At 37.5% G+C, this 24,459-nt stretch overlaps 1 protein-coding gene across 1 annotated transcript in view; it reads left to right on the top strand.

Moving 5' to 3' along the window:
• The window catches only part of LOC121521752 (CD2-associated protein), a 52,528-nt gene extending 42,681 nt beyond the window's left edge, over positions 1-9,847 (top strand). The window contains exons 13-14 of the mRNA XM_041805912.1: positions 3,443-3,506; positions 7,524-9,847. Coding sequence (XP_041661846.1) covers positions 3,443-3,506; positions 7,524-7,565 — 106 coding nt within the window. The 3' untranslated portion in view covers positions 7,566-9,847. The remainder of the gene's footprint in view (positions 1-3,442; positions 3,507-7,523) is intronic.
• Positions 9,848-24,459: the final 14,612 nt, after the last annotated feature.

A 24,459-nucleotide genomic window follows, 5' to 3' on the forward strand; every position in this document is an offset into this window, starting at 1 on the left:
AATGTATATATATATAGACATATAGTTGTATGTTTAAAAATAGAAAGATAAATATATACATATATAGAAAATATGTTTTTAGATTGAAAAATTTAATTGTAAAGGTAATCAAATATTCATTTATATTAGTTTATTTGTCTCTCTCCCCCTCCTTATCTCTCTCCATATATATATATATATATATATATAAATATATATATATATATATATATATATGTTAATAGAAACAAACACACTGTGGAGATAGAATAGAATAGAGTTTATTGCCATTTGTACAAGTTAGAAACAGGTACATTGAAATTGTTGTGCGTGTCACTGATTAAATTGTAACACTTCACCTTGGACTTAAATAATGTATATAACTATACATATAACTATAACGTATATAACTTAACTACTACTAATAGTAGTGGTAGTTCACCAACCACTGCTGCTGATACTGGCACTGCTACAACTGGTAATACTATTACAAATGCTGATACTACTTCTATGACTCTAAAGGCTTTTTATACTACTACTGCTGATGTACATCTATACTACAGCTACTATTGATTGTCTGGTATTTGGCTGTCAAGCTGCTAGCTCGCGTTAGTATTTTTCTAGTAGCCAGGTAGTTACTGAAGCTCTCAACAAGATTTAATAATGAAAAAAGAGCCAAATACTATTTTTACCTATGAAAGGTTATTTCCAGTTTCCTTGTTTCAACCGTACGGTGTAGTGTGCAACCGTATGCAGCACAATGTGCAGGCATCCTTGTTGTTTTAGTTTTCGTGCCATCTACAACCATGGTAGGCCCCGACACTTTTGCCCCCACTAGCTTAGCCTAGGGGCGTGTCGTGTCTACTCTTCTATATATATCTATGGCTTGTACCTACCCAGCAGAGCGACTTCTGCTGCATTCATAGTGGATGTGTGGACTTATTTTGGCTTCCAAAACATTTAAGACAGCACAAACTTAGACAGTCGTTTGCAAGATATGCCACGCCAGAGTAAAATACTCAGACAACACAACGAATCTACGAGTTAGGCATCATCGCGTTAGCGCTACAGCTAACGGCTAACGTCAACAAACAAGCCCGTTGAAGCTACCACTGGTCTCTACTTGTGCTACCATAATCACAGTCGTTTTATTTGTAAGGACCTGTCCCATGTAGTGTCATTAAGAATGACGGCTTTGGTAACACAAGAAAGAAACACTGGCCTGTCAAGTCATGCCCTCCGCAAAACACATTCCATCAGTCCTTAAAGCTAGACGTGACGAACAGCTCGTCTCCCATAATCTCCCTCCACAAACACGTTATGTGATTACCAAAAAAAATGATATAATACGAAATATAAAAGACTGGAATACATTCACTCTATAATAATTTATTTCCCTTTTCTTAAAAAAAAAAAAATCACGGTAGCATTTTAATTCAGTGCAACAAATGGGAAAAATCCTCATCTTCAGCTTGTACAAAGATAGGTAAAATGATGCAGGACTTAATATTTTTTTTAAATATCTTAATTCTACATTGTTAAATTCCATATTAACTTAAAATTACATAAGTTAAATATATATATACTACACACATATGTATAGACTTTATGCACTTCATATTCAGTATTTAGCTCAGTCTGTCAAATTCTGTGAAATTGATATTAAATTGTTGTGAATAAACTGAGAAATCCTGCACCTGACCATTTTATAACTATTTTGTGTTCTCTGGTTAGACATATTTTGTGATGTATCATTATACAATTTTCTTGCAATATGTATCGATTATCGCAGTATCGCTTTATCGTGATAATATTGGTATCGTGGACCATGTATCGCGTATCGTATCGTGAGGTACCCTGTGATTCCCACCCCTACTGTAGACGCAGTCTCTGTCCAGTCAGAGCCAGATATATATTGTTACTGATTCTTTCAGTTCAATTGATTTAATCAAGTTCAATGGAACAGTCTCAAGATGTCATCAAAATCAACTGTCCCTTAAAAATCTTTCAGAAAATGATGTAAGTGTATAGAATTAGATCAAATCGTATCATTGGCTGAATATCGTAATATATATTATATTGTGACCTGAATATCGTGTATCGTATCGTGAGATTAGTGTATCGCTACAGCCCTATTTCTAACTCTATAAAGGCTGATGCACTGCTGTTAATAACTGTTGCAAAAATCATGGTGCTATAGAGAACAGTATTTTAGGCTCTTGATTTTTTTTAGTGCATCCTTTAGTTCCTTGATTAATGCTCTAAAACCATCAAGTGCAGGATTGTTGTTGTTGGTCTGGGAGTTATTCAGTTCTTTGCAGGGCCGAGCAGGGGCCCCCTCTCTCCCCTAGGATGCAGCCAACTTTTGGTGAAACAAAGGCCCTGTTCACATGGAAACGAAAACGCTATACTGCCGTTTCGTTTTGGAAAAGTTTTCTGTAAAGATGGGATCGTTTCAGGAAATATCCACGTAAACAAAGAACCACTGAAACGACTGAAAACGCTCTAGTACATATGCCAAGCCTCTATGTGGCGCTGTAACGCTGCCATGGAAATGCACCAGAGTAGAAGAAGAATATCACAGAAAACTAACACAAACTTCCATTTAGTTGACCTTCTGGTTGTTCTCCACGTTGGATTTAAGAAAATATGGTGTATGCGTTTCGCGGTGGTGGTAAAGGAGCATTAGATTTTTCTGTAAAAGCCACAACAAGCTCTGTAGCTTCTGAAGCTCGAACACAACCGTGTGGTCCGCTATTATTGTTTTGGCCTAACCCGCGCAGGCGCCTTAAGGGCGCTACGCTGTGTGTGACGTAATCGTTTCAAGAAAGATGCGGATAACAGTCCACATGGAGACGAAACGGTATTCGTTTACGGATTTATGCACTCTGGGACCCGGTTTCAAGAAGTATCGTTTACAGTCACCTGAAACGCCGTTTCCATGTGGATGATACGCCGATCCGACAAAAAACTTTTGCGTATACACCTGAATTCGTTTCTGTGTGAACGGGGCCAAAGGTTATCACAGCTCCCATCTCAGGGGCATGTGAGCCCAGTATTTCTTGATTTGGTGAATAAACAACTGTACAACAGCTCCAGATGTCCTGTTAAAATGTTGTGGACTGATAGACCCTCCTCTTCCTTTCTTTTTCCACGTGTGTACGAGTGGTTCATATTGTGCAATGTAAGCCACAGAAGAAAAGCCTGTATTTTCACAAAAACAGCACAAATATAACATACCTGAAGAGAGAGTGCCATCCCCTCTGAAATTCCCTCCCTCTGTGTTATGTTTATTGCATTGACATTTGGGTTTGTTGTGAATCTCTGCATGTGGACAAATGCACATTGGTTTGAGCATCAATTTGTGATGTTTCATTCTCTAAGGAACTCGCATTAGTCAGATGTTGTCTTTGAGTCTTTGCTGTACATCAGCTAATGAGTGTGTATGTTCTCGTGTTTGCAGGAAAGAGATAGCAGAGCTGCGAGGAGAACTGGACGAGGAGAGGCTAAAGAGAATGGCCCTGCAGGTAACATTGATTTTCTAAGTAAGACATGCTGAGCTGTCTACATTCATTATTTTCATTTGGTTGGACAAATATTGACATAACCTGCTCACTCTCAAAACCAAAGCTGCTACTTCTACTTTTATTCACACAACGTGCATAAGGGCTCTCTCACAAAGAAGCCTTACTATTTCAGTGTCCAAAGGTGAGAAACATACTAACCGCAAACTGATTCTCTTTTCAGCAGAAACCAGTGCCAAAATGCATTAGTCCACAGAGCAGATTGGCCCAAACAAGAACTAGAACACACAGAGCATCCAGTCAAGTTCAAAACACACCACAATTCCGAATCTCATCATTTTATTAACATTACGTTCCAAACTGTGGAACAAGCCACAGGTCATCAGAGGATCACAAAGGTAACACAATGCCATCAACGAGGGAGGAAAACTTTTCAGGTAGAAAACTGCAGGATTTTAGTCAAAAAATGGGCATAGTTTCTAGAAAACGGAAACTTTTTAATGTCCAGGAGAGCACATCCATGGTAGAAGCATTATTCACATTATATTGTGATTTTAAAACTAGTTAGCTTGTTCTGTTGCAGAAAAGCGACATCAACACTATATTATGCTCATTAGCTATATAAAGTTAGCTTGCAGTCGTAGATTTATGTTATGTCAGGGGTGTCTAATCTTTTTCCACTGAGGGCCACGTACAGAAATATATAAGTATAATATATAATATCAACAAGGTTAGGTATTAAAGTTTTTTAAACCGGTATGATGTAGGTTAAGATATGCTCATTGATTATGAACCAAGGCAAGGAGAGAAGCAGCAAAAACTCCAGAGCAGAGCAGGCATCAGTGACAGCTGAATGGCATTGATTAAGTCAGAAGCAGAATAAAGGAGGAGCTGGGGTGGAGGAGGGTTGCAAGAGGAGCGTGGCAAGGCAAGAGGAGTTCAAATGAGGTCTTGTGTAACTTTAGTTGATCTCAAATATAGCAGTGCTTGACTCCTCCGCCCGCCTGAACTAATGCTATACTGTTAATTTAATGGCTGACAAAGCTAATGGACAATAATTTCCAGGTTGATGGGGATACCAATCAGATTTCCAGGGGCCCTGTTTGGCCCTAGCTACCCCTGGCTCCAGCACTGGAATAATATTGGTATTGATATTTGCTGCTGTAACCCATCAGGGAGTTAGAAAACAAGATATTGTAATTATTTTGTTTGCCAATATATTTGCCATATACAGAGTTGTCTCAGTGGAATCACAAAAATCACACCAGTAAATTCCCCTTGTCAATATGTTTGTTTACAGAATTACCAAGGTAGCGCCGCCTTGTGTTGAAACTATGAAATACAGTACAGTCAAGCAAAAGCTTCATGTTCAAATGTGAGCCATATTTCATTTTATTTCTAGAATTTTCTGTGGGCCAATCAAAATTGGACCGCGGGCCGCATTTGGCCCTGGGACATAGTTTGGACACCCGTGTCTTATGTTGTCCCTTTAGAACCCATCACTGCCACCTGTACGATTCACATAACTGGCTTCAGTACAAATCAAGACGTCACTTTCACTGGATTCAGTTTATCTTCAAATGTGCTCACTCGAATTGTCCAGCTTCTTTTCAGAAATTACTTGTTCCATGCAGACCGCTCTCAATGGTTGTTGTGGGTACTCCATCAGAGGCCCTACAACCTGGAGTCATATATATGAAACATGTTTGATATTTATAATTCGGGGTCTGGGAGGCTACGACACAGTTTGGAGCTGTATAATAATCGTGTTGACACCACACACATAAAGATTATTCAGAAAAATTGTTGTTTGCTACGAGGCTCCACTCGGGATACACCCCATGATCGTCTTGCCTAAAATTGTGTGTGGCAGGCCTAAGACATTTACAGTGTCCCACCTTTTCTGTTCCCAGAATTTTAGAAGCAAATGGTCACAGGTCAGTCACTGCAAAGCCCCATGCGACCGGGATTATCTTCCCTGCTGACTGAAATCAGTCACCTCTCCATTATTTCAGGACTTCTTTATTTTCATACCTGAAACTAAATCTAAACCAGTGGAACCAGTAAACTCATCCCACGGCTCTCGAGCCACGTGTGGCTCTTTAGGGACCAGTTGTGGCTCTTTTAGGCTTACTTGGAGAAAAACAAACAAAAAAAAAACTTAACTAAAAACCTTTTATGAAGGTAAACACTGTCATTAGTAAAGATTCATTGTAGGTCACATCAATAATCTGTTTCCCACACAAAGAAGACAGGCTTTAACTTCCAAATTTAAATGTTTATTATTTTAAATCTGCATATTTTTACCGTCAGATGTCTTGTGTTCAAATTGAAACTTCCCATTTCCTCGTTTTAACTTTTTCTCCAGCCACTTCCTGCTGATGCTCTCTCACACCCAGATCTTATGACAATTACGCTAATGCGCGTCATCATCAACGAGCATGACACACACGGATCACATGTGGAGATAATGTCATATCTAATATCTAGTGAAAGTTTTCCAAACGTGGGTGTTTTATTTGATCTTTAATGCACTAATGATCATAAATATTGTCAAAAGAGCAGAAATATAAAAACAAAGCTCCAAAATGTGGCAGGGTGAAACAATGTGTCTGGAGAGCTGCAGGTGTGAAGCAGGGCTGGTTTTAGTCATTTGGAGGCCCAGGGCAAGGACCAATATGAGGCCCCTACCCATTTAACTAAAGAATTAATAACGAGTGGTAAAAAAAATTAGAAAGAATCTTTTATGTTAATAAAGCCACAGAACTCCAGTAAATACCCCAATGTGAGATATAAATACCCAAATAGCCAACCATAATTCATCAGCTCTTTGAAAAGCATCTCATAGCTCAAACTCAGCACATTCTAATATTTAAAAAATCTTTAGGCCAGGTGGAACTTTCATAATACTGGTGTTGGTCCAAAGACTGGTATCGCCAAAATTCCAAACTTTCAGGGAATGAAAAAAATGTATCTTTTAACATATTTTATTGCATTAAAATTGGTTAAAATGCACTGACAGATTTACAGGCTGACCAATAGTACTGATTTATAAAAACAAATTAAAATTATAAAAAAATTGAGATACAAGGTTGTAGCCTGATGTCAGTGATAAATGAATTAATATATGCTCATTATCAGTGACAGATTGTTTATGCTGACACTATACAGACATTTGTATCCCATTTAACCTCATAATTATCCACCAATTCACAGTTTAATTTCATGTCAACTACAGATTAACTGATCTTTTATCTACCTCACATCCTCGGTTTGGATTGTGGCTCTCGCTAAAGTATTTTTTATACAATGTGGCTCTTTGGTAGAATAAGGTTGAGTACTACTGCTCTAAACTGCATTTTGCTTATTAGCTATAAAGGGTTAGCCTGCGGTTCAGTAAAAGTTATAGCCTCTTTGTATTAACACAACATCACATTGTAAATATTTGAAACGTTTTCTCTCCCATATGTTGAGTATTTTTGGGGTTGTTGTGGGGTCAACCTGCCAGGGTCATCCACAGAGTTGAATCTAAAAAAGGCATTTTTTATGACAATGGCACCCTCAGGCACACTACCAACCATGTTGAAATAATCAGATTAAGGTCCTAATTTTGCCATGACACTCTGAGAAGACTTTCACGGGGAAAAGTTTCCAAACTGGAAGTGGCCTATGATGGATCAGTGGACCAATCAAAGCCTTTCTTTCTTTCCCTTCTTAAATGAACTTACACAGGCATTAAGTTGTTTTTTATTTGTTGAGAGAGTTTAGTTTTTAGTTTTTAGATGAGGCCGAAGTATCCATGATAATCAACTTTATTATTAAGAAGTCGTTTGAGAACAGTTTTGGAATCAAAGTTTTCAAAGAATCCTACAAATCCCATAATGCAACTCAAAGACTCTTTAATGTAAGGATGATTTTTTTCTACTGTAGCGGTTACAGCGCCATCATATTTCCATCCTCCTTTCAGAGAGCCGTCATTCACACGTATGTTACTGATGATCTTCCTGTGTTTGTTTGCAGATGGAGATAGAAAAACTAAAGCGGACTGTCCACTCGACGTGAAGCTTGCTCACCAATCAAATATGAGCCTCAGAGTCGGCTGCTGGCCTGTTCACCAGTGAGAGTTGGGCGATGGGACGAACACGTAAATGGATGGAGAAAGGGTGGAATATTGGATGAAACTTAAGCACAATTCTTTCAGTGCTCTTCAAAACTAAACTCTCCTGATATTTGTAAAATTTACATTTTGCACATATATTTTTTTCAAGCTAGATGTAATTTAGTCACAGATGTATATGTTTCTCTTTTGACTTTCACTTAATTTTGCCAACACAAAAACTGAGGCCTTACTTCAAATGATTGAGCAGAGTTTCGGGCTCTGCCACAGCTCTCCCCTTCGCTTTGGTGTTCCTTGAGGGGAAACATGCTCTCTGTACTACTGACTTTGTGTAAAGCTGGGGACTTCTGCTGTCCTCACTTAGTTTTCTTTCTCAGATTTTTAATGATGCACAGATATTTGTGATTTTTTTTATTAAGAAGCTGTTTAATTTCCTTTAAAATCTTTCAATCCTAAATTGAATTATTTTCATGCTGACATGCTCCTGTCAGCAGTACTCAACTCCACAGCTGCAGCGCTTGTTGATTTTTGTCTTTTCTATGGTTTCTTGCATTCCTATCCAGGGTTACACTACTGTGCCTCTTATAAACTGAATTATATAAGGTGTCTGTAACGGGAGATTACTGTATACCATGATGGTGTCTGGAAACGTTGCAGCATGATATTGTATATCTATATTTTTTAAGTCTACTGACATGCCTAGTCAAATACTAATAAGAAAGCCTCTTCTAGGCTGATATATTCTATTTTTGTCAAACCTTCTCTTGCTGGGATTATTCTCAGAAATATAGCCAGAACTCAGATTGAGTCCATATACAAACTAGGTTGCCGACCAACTCCATGGCATGTTTATCATAAAAGTAGCCTGGTTGTAATCATCTCTGCAACCGTCTCAGCCTTTTCAGTTTTAATCTGGCAAAAAAAAACTCTTGATACCTATCCTGAGCCCAGTCTACCTCTCTTGTTCATTCTCTAAACCCTTTTTAGGAACCCTCTGTTCATGCTCCGTAACATTTACCCTGTCATTTTTTTGAATGTCTGTCTTCTCGTCTACGTCTCGCCACATTCCAAGTACACAGGTGGAGCTTACTGGAAGCACTAACAATGACATAAACTCACATTCTCTCTCTATCCTAAATGGCTGAAGATGAATGAAAGTGTTTGAAGCCCCGTGTGTAGAATCTTTATGCGAATATATTTTCCTACAAACTGATGCTCAGAGGTCTTGTATGTAAAAAAAAAAAAAAAAAAAGAGACAATCCTGCGTGTCTGTAGCTCTCTGTTTAGCCGGTGCAATCAGCTGATGAATTACTGTCAGGTAATTGTTTGGTCACGCTGTAATGTGCTGAATAATTTTGTGTAGATTGCCATGAAATTTTTTGCAGTCATAGTCCACAAAGACAACATAATTGGTCCCTGGTTTTATGTGTTGCCCCCAACCCAGCGAAAGTGTTGTATCTTAGAGTGCCTGGCTCGTCACACAGCTGGATAATCTCACTTAATGTGGCCATGTGTACATCCACGTCACTGCAGCAGAGCCAGCAGCACTTTACTTTGAAGCAGGCTTTTACACCCTGCCTGAGTTAGCTCTGTAAAATGCCCTCATGACCAATGACTTTCCCATCAGCCTCAGAGGTTAATCACCTCTGGGAGCTGGCAAATGTTTGCACAGTACCAATCCAAACGTGTTTGACTAAAATCAACCACACCTGTCAAGTATCTGCATTAGGGATGTGTGCTATCATAAGTTATTGGTAAATGTTTTAGGCAGTAAATCTGCCTACATCAACCGTAAATATTGGCCGTATGAACAAATTAGTTGGTGAAGTTTTAGGCAGGACTAACAGCCCTACTTTAGCTACAGTCTTATTCTACATTCATCATCATTCCTTACACTTGAAATTATTTTTAAGGACTGAAATGTGCTAATTTGTTTATCCTCAAACTTTAAAATGTGTTTCAGGTCTGAGCTACATCCAAATATCTGTTGATATCCATATCTGCAATATTTGTTTAGTAAATATCGGCATATCGGATATTGGCAAAAATCCAATATTGTACATCCTTAATCAGCCTCTGTAATGTTGCTACAAAATCTTTTAGATTGACTTAAAGGGGACATATTATGCAAAAATCCTTTTTTCAGGCTTTTTAACAGCAATACGTGCCTCTGGCCTGTCCACAATCCCCTCAAGTACCAGAAAAATCCATTCCCCCTCTCTTTTTCTCCACCTTTTAGAAAATGTGTGCTAAAACAAGCAGTTCTCAGATTTTCCCCTCATGATGTCATGTGTTGAGTTAGCCCCGCCCTTGGGGTTCGGTTGGCCCTCCCTGCTTGGAAGAAAGTTCCACCCTCCTCCCCTGATCCTCCTCTCAGCTGGCAGGATCAGGAGAGCCACATCCATTTCCCGTGAGGGGCGTGATCAGGGGCAGAGTCAGACAGCTCAGTAACATTTAAAGCCACAGATACAGAAACAGCTGGTTCTGAGCAGGGCTGAAACTGAGGGGGTTTTTAGACATGCAAAAATCCAACACTGGAGTGTTTTTTCAGCAATACAATTCACAGGCATGTTTCGGGGCCCTCTGAGACCGATATAAACTTGTCTTAAAAGGGTAAAATGTGTCCCCTTCAAAAAAAAAAAAAAAAAAAAAAAGTTGATTTACAAAAACCTCTGCTTCTAGTTTACTTGCTTCTCTACATTGTCTATATAACCATATTGCTGTCAAGCAGTTAAAAAAAATCTAATTAATTACAGGCTTTGATAAATTAATGGTGACTGATTTGGTATAGGAATGCATCACAGGTGGATTTAATGTATAAACCTGTTTGTGATTAGTTAAATATAAATGTATGTTAATACACTATCTTTGTCTTACTCTGCATTATATAGAGGGAATTCACTGTACACTTGTATTTGATATAGTGCTCTTTGCAGTTGTCATCCCTGTATCCTTCAAGTTTATATCATGTTATTTTGACAGCCCTAATAAAACATGTTTTTATACAAACACACCCTGTAAAGGCTTCTCAGACCAAGATGGTCTCTGAGTCACAGATGTTATCATTAAAACACACTTGTAAGAGCCCCTCACTAAAGACAAGGTCAAACTGAAAATCATATTTTAGAAGCATGTTAGCACTGAGCTCAAGTTACAAACCAGAGCCTGTTTCAGACTGGCAGCGTGTTTTGCTCCATGCATGTCTGCTACGGTGTGCAGTCATGGCTTTCATACCAGGCGCGTGTGCTCCCTGCTGTCACAGCCATCTTGCTCCACAAGTTTTAGCTCTCTACAAGTGACCTGATTCACTAAATAGCTGAAGGAGCAGGGAAAGTTCAGAATTAAATTATTCTGTATAAGAAAAGGGAATTTCACCAGGACAGTGCTAAACCAGGAATTCACTTTAAAATGTACAAAGAGGAAACATTTTCTCAGAGGTGTGGAAACAAAAAGCTTCGGCTTCAGCTTTAGAAAACAGCTCAATGAGGCAGACAGATTTCAGCTCGTCTTCATCAGGGTCATCAAGACTGCAAACGTATTCTACCAATGTTGACACATATCTACTCAAACGAGGTAAATATGGCTCAGAGAGACGTGCACGGCTCCCAGAGAAAATCCAGGCCCTCTTTTCTCTCGATTCTCACGTTAGACAGACCTATCAGGTGTTTGAGCACTGATGCAGACAGTTATAAAGCTCTGACTTGTTAACATTCAAACAAATGAAAGTCTGTCTGAAACGGGCTGTGCTGAGCTGCTAGTACAGCTCATTCTCAAGCCTTCTTTGAAACCAACTGAGGCAGTCAAATCCTACCCACCTAGAGGCTTTTAAGCATAGTATTAATGCTTCAAAAAAGAAAGTAGGTTGCATTTATACATAACTCTTTCCCTTAGAAACATCTCGTCTTTATTCAACTCATTCTTCAGTTGCTAAATTGAACGTTAAGATTTGAGCAGCAGGGATGGTGAGCACAGTCAGGTTTATGCATGGCAGTAGAATGTAAGCTTTTCACTGAAGCCCTAAGCTCTGAATGTACAATGTGTTTCTTGTTATCTCATGCTGACATACTTTTGAGAAACTGAAACTAATTCAGTAAAAAGGTGTAACCTCTCTAGTCTCCATGGATCAGTGATAGGAATGCTTCAGCCCAGACCTTCAGTCAAAATATTTACTGCAGGTTTCATTTCCAGTTTTAAATATTAAAGAACTGTAAAATCCACTCCTGTGTACCAAGTAACTTATTAAAGTTTTTTTTTTTTTTTTTTAATATTGTTCAACATATCTCACGGATGTCTTAAGTCTTTGCTTTTTAATCATCCTCAGGCTTTGGCTCATGTGTTTGATGTGTGTGTGTAAATGCTTTGGTGGCATTGCTCACAAACGATCAACTGTGACTATGGTGATCATTTCTGGACTCAAGAGTGCTTTGACCAAGTTTATAATGTGTATATCTGACCTTACTTGCTCATGGCACTGATGCAATATTTTTATACCTTAACTTTCTTTCAGCACAGTATGGCTGGGCAGCGTATAATCACATTATGGGAGAGCGGGTCCAGTGGATTTTGGTGAAAGCTCTTCATGTAATATCTGTAATGTGGCTTTATGTCCACGTTTTGTACATTCCAGAGTTTGACACCATGAAAATATCCGTGCACATTTATAACAGTTTGTTTACAAAAGCTGTATCCTTGCATGAGCTGAGATTCTTCTAAAAATTGAATAAATATCTTTATTCACTGTCAGTGACTCTTTTCTTTTATTGTGCTTCTTCAAGAAAGTCTACAGTGGTGCCAAATGAGGGTTCTGTTCTTCGTCCAAATCTTTGTCAAGGGGGGAAACTGGACTTCAGCGCTGAAGAAACCTTTTGGAGGAGAGGCAAAACATCTTCAAGAACCTTTTCCAAGTCCAGCTGTCCCCCTAGATGAAGATTTAGATAACCATGAACCAGATGAAATGAACCTGAACGGACATTCTGTACCTGAAGTTTTAGAAAAGTCAGTCATACTTAGTTTGAATCAATGAGTGGGAAATATCATGTCTTCAGAGGAGGTGAGTTTGTGAGGAAATGCTGTTCACAGTTAGATCAGCCCTTGGTGGTTGATTTAGCATTGTTCTGGGTTGTTGTGATAAAATGTAAGTTTAGCTGAAAGCAAAGCCTGATTACGAATCTCAAATCTAAGAAGTGGGGATGTACTTTAAGTACTTCAACAATAAGGGTCTGTAGTCTTCAGACTAGTACAAACCTTAACTTTGAGAATGTTGGGTTGTTCTGCTTCAGCCCTGGAATAGTTACCAAAGGAAAGCCATGAAGCGCACAGGCAGCTCTGATGGTTCCTCAGTGAGGTTGATCACTGTAGCGCTGCCTCTCCACCTTTCTCAGGAATAAGTTAAGGTTGATTGGGTGTATGACAATCTGACTTGTAGAAGGCAGCAAGTTGGATTCAGAACACAACAGAAAGATGATCTCTGATGATGCTGCCTAACAGCGGTGGATAAGCAGAAGATCAATGTTCACTAGTGAAGTCCTAATCTGTTCATCATGACTTCAGTGCTATGCTTAATGGACATTTCTATCTCAACATACATTAAGTGGAGTTCTGCTTTCCAAAAATCATGGCACAAGTATTTAAATTAGTTAAGATAAGATGAGATATTCCTTTATTAGTCCTGCAAAAGAAAATTCTAAATTTACAGCAGCAGTGGTGAGAGGTGTAAACCAAGCTTTGAGCTGTCTGAGAAGCCCAGATCTTCAGTTAGACTGTTTTAATTTGAAGGGACAGGAAATGGCACAGAAAAACAAAACAAGCATCTGAAAGCTTCTAATCAAAAACAACCTCTATAAAAACAAACACAGCCCTGACCTTTGGTAGTTTACTGGAAGCAGACTCGGACTTGGACTAGACTGTGACCAGTCCACCTTAAGGGTCAACTCCTCTGTCTTACCTTACTGTCTTTGCTTTGATGCAAAGCGAGAGTTGAAATTAAATAATTTGATATTTGAAGTGATTATCATTAATATTTTGATAAAGAATCAGTTGTTTAAATGTTTTTTGTGTTTGTACATTTGATTCCGTACCTAAAAATGTGTTTTCCAGTAAAAAAAAAAAAAATATATATATATATATATATATATATATACACTTTTTAAAACTGTACTGGTGCATCTCAGTAAATTAGAATATCAAAAACATAATTTATTTCAGTAATTCAATTCAAAAAGTGGAAATTCATGTATAGTTTCATCCTACACAGACTGATGTATTTCAAGCCTCTATTTCTTTTAGTTTTGATGATTATGGCTTACAGAAATTTAGTGTCTCAGAAACTTAGAATATTGTGAAAAAGTTCAATATTGTAAAGCCATGGTGTCACAGCCTAATCAGCTAATGAACTCCAAACACCTGCAAAGGTTTCCTGGCCTTTAAATGGTCTCTCAGTCTGGGTCAGTAGCTACACAATCATGGGGAAGACTGCAGACTGGACAGATCTCCAGAAGACAGTCATTGACACCCTCCACAAGGAGGGTAAGCCACAAAAGGTCATTGCCAAAGAAGCTGGTTGTTCACAGAGTGCTGTATCCATGCATATTCAGAGAAAGTTGAGTGGAAGGATAAAGTGTGGTAGGAAAAGGTGCACCAGTATGAGTGAGAACTGCAGCCCTTAGAGCAGGCTTTTTCAATTAGTGACCCAGGGCCAGTGTAGATGTGTGCTAGGTTTGTCATTTCTTGACTGTGGTCATGGCTTTCCAATAATGTTGGAGAGAATGCAGAACTCTAGGCATGTTCTATATTTGAGTTGGCCTCATTGCTCCTTGATTATAATAGAAGATCTCACATGATAAAGTTGTCAAAGATGAGGTGGTAATCATTGATAATAGGTCTACATCATCTTTAATACACATTTTTCTTAAACTGCATGTTTCTATTATTAATAAGTTTGTGGGAGAGGGGCAGTGGTTATCTACAATATTCTACACCCACTGGAGTTAACTGTATTACAATGATTAGTGAGGACACACCAGAGTTAGTGTGGTATGGTAGAGCTGATTTTTAAACACCGACGCTTGAGTAGAGTACTATCAACACTATTCAGAGTTCACCAGTGTAAATTTTAACACCATTCAGTGTTGGAGTAACACTGGTTCAGTGTAAAAAAAAGGAACACTCAAAAGACTGGACACATGTAAACACTTTTCTAGTGTTAGATTAACACTGAGAGTGTTAAATCTATCACTAGAAAAGCATATATAAGTGATATCTAAATGATATTCTAATTTTCTGAGATACTGAGTTTTGGGTTTTCATCAGCTGTTGTTGACAGCCTATTTTCCATGACAAAAACTAGACTAAGACTAACAAAAATAGATCTGTGATGGCTATACTAGACTAAGACTAACAAAAATAGATCTGTGGTGACTAAAACTAGACTGAGACTAACAAAAATAGATCTGTGGTGACTAAAAATAGACTGAGACTAACAAAATAGATCTGTGATTAAAAGAACTAGACTGAGACTAACAAAAATAGATCTGTGATGGCTATACTAGACTAAGACTAACAAAAATAGATCTGTGGTGACTAAAAATAGACTGAGACTAACAAAATAGATCTGTGATTAAAAGAACTAGACTGAGACTAACAAAAATAGATCTGTGATGACTCAAACTAGACCAAGACTAACAAAAATAGATCTGTGATGACTCAAACTAAACTGAGACTAACAAAAATAGATCTGTGACGACTAAAACTAGACTGAGACTAACAAAAATAGATCTGTGATGACTAAAACCAGACTGAGACTAACAAAAATAGATCTATGATGACTAAAACTAGACTGAGACTAACAAAAATAGATCTGTGATGACTAAAACTAGACTGAGACTAACAAAAATAGATCTGTGATGACTAAAACCAGACTGAGACTAACAAAAATAGATCTGTGATGACTCAAACTAGACCAAGACTAACAAAAATAGATCTGTGATGACTAAAACTAGACTGAGACTAACAACAATACATCTGTGATGACTAAAACCAGACTGAGACTAAAAAAAATAGATCTGTGATAAAAAGAACTAGACTGAGACTAACAAAAATAGATCTGTGATGACTAAAATCAGACTGAGACTAACAAAAATAGATCTGTGATGACTATACTAGACTGAGACTAACAAAAATAGATCTGTGATGACTATACTAGACTGAGACTAACAAAAAAAGATCCGTGATGACTAAAACCAGACTGAGACTAACAAAAATAGATCTGTGATAAAAAGAACTAGACTGAGACTTACAAAAATAGATCTGTGATGAAAACAATTAAACTGAAACTTGCAACAATAGATGTGCAATGATTCAAACTAAACTGAGACTAACAAAAATAGATCTGTGACGACTAAAACTAGACTGAGACTAACAAAAATAGATCTGTGATGACTAAAACCAGACTGAGACTAACAAAAATAGATCTATGATGACTAAAACTAGACTGAGACTAACAAAAATAGATCTGTGATGACTAAAACTAGACTGAGACTAACAAAAATAGATCTGTGATGACTAAAACCAGACTGAGACTAACAAAAATAGATCTGTGATGACTCAAACTAGACCAAGACTAACAAAAATAGATCTGTGATGACTCAAACTAGACCAAGACTAACAAAAATAGATCTGTGATGACTAAAACCAGACTGAGACTAAAAAAAATAGATCTGTGATAAAAAGAACTAGACTGAGACTAACAAAAATAGATCTGTGATGACTAAAATCAGACTGAGACTAACAAAAATAGATCTGTGATGACTATACTAGACTGAGACTAACAAAAAAAGATCCGTGATGACTAAAACCAGACTGAGACTAACAAAAATAGATCTGTGATAAAAAGAACTAGACTGAGACTTACAAAAATAGATCTGTGATGAAAACAATTAAACTGAAACTTGCAACAATAGATGTGCAATGATTCAAACTAGACCAAGACAAACAAAAATAGATCTGTGATGACGAAAACTATACTAAGACTAACAACAATAGATCTGTGATGACGAAAACTATACTAAGACTAACAACAATAGATGTGCGATGATTCAAACTAGACTAAGACTAACAAAAATAGATCTGTGATGACTAAAACCAGACTGAGACTAACAAAAATAGATCTGTGATAAAAAGAACTACACTGAGACTAACAAAAATAGATCTGTGATAAAAAGAACTAGACTGAGACTGACAACAATAGATCTGTGATAAAAAGAACTAGACTGAGACTAAGAAAAATAGATCTGTGATGAAAACAATTAAACTGAAACTTACAACACTAGATGTGCAATGATTCAAACTAGACCAAGACAAACAAAAATAGATCTGTGATTAAAAGAACTAGACTGAGACTAACAAAAATAGATCTGTGATGACTCAAACCAGACTGAGACTAACAACAATAGATCTGTGATAAAAAGAACTACACTGAGACTAACAAAAATAGATCTGTGATGACTCAAACCAGACTGAGACTAAAAAAAATAGATCTGTGATAAAAAGAACTACACTGAGACTAACAAAAATAGATCTGTGATAAAAAGAACTAGACTGAGACTGACAGAAATAGATCTGTGATAAAAAGAACTAGACTGAGACTGACAAAAATAGATCTGTGATGACTAAAACTATACTAAGACTAACAACAATAGATGTGCGATGATTCAAACTAGACTAAGACTAACAAAAATAGATCTGTGATGACTTTACTAGACTGAGACTAAAAAAAATAGATCTGTGATGACTATACTAGACTAAGACTAACAAAAATAGATCTGTGATGACTAAAACTAGACTGAGACTAACAAAAATAGATCTGTGATGACTATACTAGACTAAGACTAACAAAAATAGATCTGTGATGACTAAAACTAGACTGAGACTAACAAAAATAGATCTGTGATGACTAAAACCAGACTGAGACTAACAAAAATAGATCTGTGATAAAAAGAACTACACTGAGACAAACAAAAATAGATCTGTGATAAAAAGAACTAGACTGAGACTAACAAAAATAGATCTGTGATGACTCAAACCAGACTGAGACTAACAAAAATAGATCTGTGATGACTAACACCATACTGAGACTAACAAAAATAGATCTGTGATGAAAAGAACCAGACTGAGACTAAAAAAATAGATCTGTGATAAAAAGAACTAGACTGAGACTGACAAAAATAGATCTGTGATGACTGAAACCAGACTGAGACTAACAAAAATAGATCTGTGATGACGAAAACTATACTAAGACTAACAACAATAGATGTGCGATGATTCAAACTAGACTAAGACTAACAAAAATAGATCTGTGATGACTTTACTAGACTGAGACTAACAAAAATAGATCTGTGATAAAAAGAACTAGACTGAGACTAACAAAAATAGATCTGTGATAAAAAGAACTAGACTGAGACTAACAAAAATAGATCTGTGATGACTAAAACCAGACTGAGACTAACAAAAATAGATCTATGATGACTAAAACTAGACTGAGACTAACAAAAATAGATCTGTGATGAAAAGAACCAGACTGAGACTAAAAAAATAGATCTGTGATAAAAAGAACTAGACTGAGACTGACAAAAATAGATCTGTGATGACGAAAACTATACTAAGACTAACAACAATAGATGTGCGATGATTCAAACTAGACTAAGACTAACAAAAATAGATCTGTGATAAAAAGAACTAGACTGAGACTGACAAAAATAGATCTGTGATAAAAAGAACTAGACTGAGACTAAAAAAAATAGATCTGTGATGACTAAAACTAGACTGAGAGTAACAAAAATAGATCTGTGATAACTGAAACTAGACTGAGGCTAACAAAATAGATCTGTGATGACGAAAACTAGACTAAGACTAAAAAAATTGAACTGTGATGACTAAAACTAGACTGAGACTAACAAAATAGATCTGTGATGACTAAAACTAGACTGAGGCTAACAAAATAGATCTGTGATGACGAAAACTAGACTGAGAGTAACAAAAATAGATCTGTGATAACTGAAACTAGACTGAGAGTAACAAAAATAGATCTGTGATAACTGAAACTAGACTGAGGCTAACAAAATAGATCTGTGATGACTAAAACTAGACTAAGACTAAAAAAATTGAACTGTGATGACTAAAACTAGACTGAGACTAACAAAATAGATCTGTGATGACTAAAACTAGACTGAGACTAACAAAATAGATCTGTGATGACTAAAACTAGACTGAGGCTAACAAAATAGATCTGTGATGACTAAAACTAGACTGAGAGTAACAGAAATAGATCTGTGATGACTAAAACTAGACTGAGACTAACAAAATAGATCTGTGATGACGAAAACTAGACTGAGACTAACAAACTAGATCTGTGATGACGAAAACTAGACTGAGAGTAACAAAAATAGATCTGTGATAACTGAAACTAGACTGAGAGTAACAAAAATAGATCTGTGATAACTGAAACTAGACTGAGGCTAACAAAATAGATCTGTGATGACTAAAACTAGACTTTAAAAAACAAAAATAGATCTGTGATGACTAAAACTAGACTAAGACTAAAAAAATTGAACTGTGATGACTAAAACTAGACTGAGACTAACAAAATAGATCTGTGATGACTAAAACTAGACTGAGACTAACAAAATAGATCTGTGATGACTAAAACTAGACTGAGGCTAACAAAATAGATCTGTGATGACGAAAACTAGACTGAGAGTAACAAAAATAGATCTGTGATAACTGAAACTAGACTGAGAGTAACAAAAATAGATCTGTGATAACTGAAACTAGACTGAGGCTAACAAAATAGATCTGTGATGACTAAAACTAGACTGAGGCTAACAAAATAGATCTGTGATGACTAAAACTAGACTGAGACTAACAAAATAGATCTGTGATGACTAAAACTAGACTGAGGCTAACAAAATAGATCTGTGATGACTAAAACTAGACTGAGAGTAACAGAAATAGATCTGTGATGACTAAAACTAGACTGAGACTAACAAAATAGATCTGTGATGACGAAAACTAGACTGAGACTAACAAAATAGATCTGTGATGACGAAAACTAGACTGAGAGTAACAAAAATAGATCTGTGATAACTGAAACTAGACTGAGAGTAACAAAAATAGATCTGTGATAACTGAAACTAGACTGAGAGTAACAAAAATAGATCTGTGATAACTGAAACTAGACTGAGAGTAACAAAAATAGATCTGTGATAACTGAAACTAGACTGAGGCTAACAAAATAGATCTGTGATAACTGAAACTAGACTGAGGCTAACAAAATAGATCTGTGATGACTAAAACTAGACTGAGAGTAACAAAAATAGATCTGTGATGACAAAAACTAGACTGAGACTAACAAAAATAGATCCGACTAAAACTGAGAAAACTAATTTTTTTTTTCATCAAGATGGCTAAAACTAGACTAAAATGGGATGGAGTTTTTGTCAGACATTTTAAATCAGTGATATTTCTCCACTGTGGGTAAATCTGTCAAACACAATGCAGCTGTTTCTGTCTAATAAAATTCTCTGTATAGATGGATTATGTCTTATTGTTTATTCAGTCATACTCTGCACTTAGATAAAGGCTTGAATCACAGTAAATAGTATGATGGCATAATATATGAGAAAATATGAGTAAAATTAAAAATATCTGACATGACGTGTTTGAAAACATCACGTCACTAATACATCAGCACCGCTTTTACACAAAATTGTAACATTTTTAAAAATATTATTTAAGTTCAACTACTCAAACTTGTATTACCACATTACAGACACATCTGTGATCTCCTGATTGGTCAGTAGAGATAGTTTTAGAGATAGTACACTGCAATCAGGGGTGTAATTCCTGCAGATGTGTATCAGTAATGCTGGGGCAGTTGTTCTTCAGGCTTTAGCCTTATGCAAACTGTGTTTTCAATGACACAACCATCCTCCACAACCAATGGGAGCCAGTGTTGTGCATAAGCAATAAAACGGTTAACTTTCCAAACCTGAACGTGAGCGTAGTTCAGCCAGAGTCCGCTGGGTCTTCACTGGGTCTTTCAAAGTAAAAGCTCGGTACTTTTATTCTGACGGGATGGTTCTTTAGTTGTTGCAGTAGCATGCTTCGATTTTAAATTTTCCTTCTGTCTCCACTCCATGAAAATGCTTTAAAGACATCTCATCATAACAGACATTAACTCATGTGATCTCCATTTTGTGAGTAGTTTTTGTGAGTTTTCACTAGTCTTATAGGGGGTTTTCAGACAGACACAGTTCTGGTTCTGGCTCTGGTTCTGTCCTGGAGTCTCAGAACCTTGGTGCTTTCTGGTGAACCAGCCGCATTCACACCAGTTTGAGCAGAACCAAAGTGGGAGGACAGGATGGAGATGTATCACCACGTCCTGCTCCACTTTTGCCCAAGTCTTTCCTGCAGTCCTGCAGTATTCCTTCATTAGTTTCTTGAGTTCATTAATTATTTGGTCTGGTGTTCAGGTGAACCCAGCCTTCGCTATCTCTTCCGGAAGTTCGGCATAAAACTTGCCTCTCTGTGTACTTCTCCACCTTCACCTGGAATTCTGTCGATGCCCAGATCACAACCAAATATTTTGTATTGCAGATCACTTTTTCTTAATTTTCTTTTCTTCTTCACATCTAGAATGTGACACGCCCACTGATGATGTCACAGTTCCCAACAAAGAACCAACTGTTCTTGGTTCCATCTGAGAACCAACTTTTCAGGTTCAGAAACAATTTTTTCCTAGTTTAAACACGTTCAAAATTTAGGTTCAGAGACTGGAACCAGCACGGAGCCCTGCCGGTCTGAAAGGCTTAGTGACCCCCAGTCTTTGCAAAGTCCTAGTCTGAGACCAAAAACTCAGCAAGTTGCTGAAAGATTGTCTTTAGATGTGAAAGGGTCTCTTTTCAGAGTCTTCTTAAAGTTTTAGCCCAGTCCTCTGGTGTAAGGCTGGCATTCAGCTCTCTGTGTCTGTTTTAATAAAGTTCTTATCAGAAATCACAACCAAGTCGAACCAAAAGGACAGACAACTCTCAGAGCTGCTTTGCACACACCTTTGTACTTTTCTGTATCTAAAAGGAACCAAAAGTTCGGAGCATCATGGCGGCCTTAGAGATGTCTCAACAGAGTAAGAGTTCCCATCTCTACCTCACCAGCATCCAAGCTGAATGTTGCACTCATTGCTGGTGATGCAGGCACGTCCACTTTGCAAAGGATTTGAAATAAAGAGTAAGACATGGCTGCATCTGGTCAAAGTCTGTTTATGAATTGATGCTATCTTTTAGCCTCTGACACAGAGAGACTGTTATTTAACACTGAGAAAAAGTTCTGCTGTTTTTTCCTCTTAAATGCTCAGAGAAACAAAAAGGCTTTTACAGAACTGATCACGTCAGAAACAACAACTACTACTTTAGGACTAGGTGGAACTATCAAGGGATTGTTCCACCTAATCCTAAAACAGAATTAATAGAAGAAATAAGTTAAAGGTGGATTTATAAATAAATCATAAATCAGTTTATCGTTGCTGCTCTGCTTGTCTCTCAGTCCTTCAGCTGTGGTTCAGCAGGACTCTGGCTCTGCTTCAGGGTTTCACCTGTTTGGAGGTTTTTCCTCACCACCATCTTTGCTAAATGTTGGCCAACACAGAGTAGAGTCTAGACCGGCCCTCTTTGGAAAATGTCTTTAGAAAACGGTTCTGAATGTGTTGTACAGTTAAAGCTGAAGTGACTGATTAATACTGATAACGTCTCCTGTTTCAGATCAGCTGTTCCACTGTGTTAACTGACCAGGATGGATCAGAAAAATGGTCTAATATCACTTTGTTTGGTTGTTGTGTTTTTCATCTGTGGACACTGAAACAGTTAGGTCTCTTTAGCGTTGTGATCCGGTTCCCTGTGAGGGAGTTCTTCATGTGTGAATGAGTGCAGATGTGGCAGCTTTGGTTTTTAGCTGTGAGCAGGTCATTTACTGAGATACTGTAAATATGAATTGGCACTCTGTGGGGCAACTGTTTATTTAAAATTATATAGATATATAATATTTTATCTTCTTCTTACTTAACCTTATCTTTATGTAGCAGATGATAAGGTTGCAACCTATGAATTTCACTAAAACACTCATTTCTGGTTCTATTTTATGTTCAGTCATTTTCTTCTCCCCTCTCTCGCCTGTGTTTTTGGAGCCTTAGTGTGCATGTGAATGCGTAGCGACATCGGTACATGCGCGTGCAGCACTGGCTCTGATCAAAGCTTTTACCAGCATGATCAGAGAGAGATGTGCGCTGCAGCCAGAATCACACTGAGGATTTCTGTATATTTCTCCTATGAACACAGAGCTACGAAAAGTAAAGATCCAGAAAACATGCTTCGTTTCCTGTGTGGTTACTAAACAAGTGCAGAACACAACACAGAGGACGAGCACTCACGCATGGGTTACGTTTAGCCTGCATACTCTTATGCCCATAAGACTTGGACCAAACACAGCTGTATAATCCCTTTGAATTTTCAGATGCTCTGCACTTTGAGCAGAATCTCACTGATTAGAATAAGGCCCCCAACCTTGAAGCAACCTCGGCCTTGTTTCAGGGCACAGCACAGCAGCACAAACTGATCAGACTCCCGCTGAGAGCTTCCCCGTCTCAGGATTGAATTATCAACCTTTTCAGCCCCACCGGTATTTCCAGAAGCCCAGCAGGCCTCCTGCTATTGGCTCATCTTTATGAAGTCCATCTCTCAGTAGAGATCACATTCTGATGCCCTTATAAGGAGGAGGGTTTGGTGATGGTTGCTGACATTTCTGAGAATGTGGCTGTCTTTGTCCAGTTCTCTTTGGTTATCAACAATAACAGCTGACGGGCATAAACCCCATCATTGGAGAGCATCCTGATCGAAGATTACACCAGGTTGTCTGTTTGCAATAAAGCCCACAAATCTTCAAATCAAAATCACACCACGTGTAGAAAACATACATCTTCAGTTCAGCCTTACAGTCTAGGAGAGGAAATAAAGCTGAAGGGCTGTGTGCATCCATGTCAGAGGTCAAAAAGGTCCAAATCAAAATGACTGGGAAAGATTGTGCATGTGCCTGTGGGGGTGTGCAGGTGTGCAGTTGAGATGAAACGCTTACAGATATCAATGAAACTGTGATCAAATCCCCCCCATGGTTTATACCAGCATTACTCAACCTTACTCAACCAAAGAGCCAAACTGTTGAAAATACCTTTACAACAGCCACAATCTAAGCAGTGAAAAGTGGCAAAGATGGCTTGAAAAAGCAATAAAAATAGGTTTAAGATTGAAAAAATGGTCCAAAAGTAGCAAAACATGGCAAGAAAATGAGAGAAAGGTTACTAAAATGGGCAAAAACAAGGCAAAAGTGGCAAAATAGAGCAAAGAAATAGGAAACAAGTGGTATCTAAGGGCAAAATATAGCTTAAATGGGCAAAAAGTGGTGTAAAAATGGTGAAAGGGGGCAAAAATGGTCCAAGAGTGGCAAAAACATGGCAAAAAATAAGAGAAGAGTGACTAAAATGGACAAAAACAGTCGAGTGTCAAAAAAGTTTAAAAAAATAGGAAACAAGTGGTATTTAATGGCAAAAGGAGCTTAAATGGTGGAAAAATGGTGAAAAAAATTGTGAAAAATGGCAAAAATGGGAAAAAAGTGTCAAAAAGAAGTGTCAAAAAGGGGCATTAAAATAAGAAAAAAGGAGTACTTAATGGCAAAAGGTAGCTTAAATGGAAGAAAAGTAGCAAAAAAATTGTAAAAAGGGGCAACAATTAGAAAAATGTCAAA

Source organism: Cheilinus undulatus, linkage group 14 (assembly GCF_018320785.1).
Source record: "Cheilinus undulatus linkage group 14, ASM1832078v1, whole genome shotgun sequence".
NCBI lineage: Eukaryota > Metazoa > Chordata > Actinopteri > Labriformes > Labridae > Cheilinus > Cheilinus undulatus.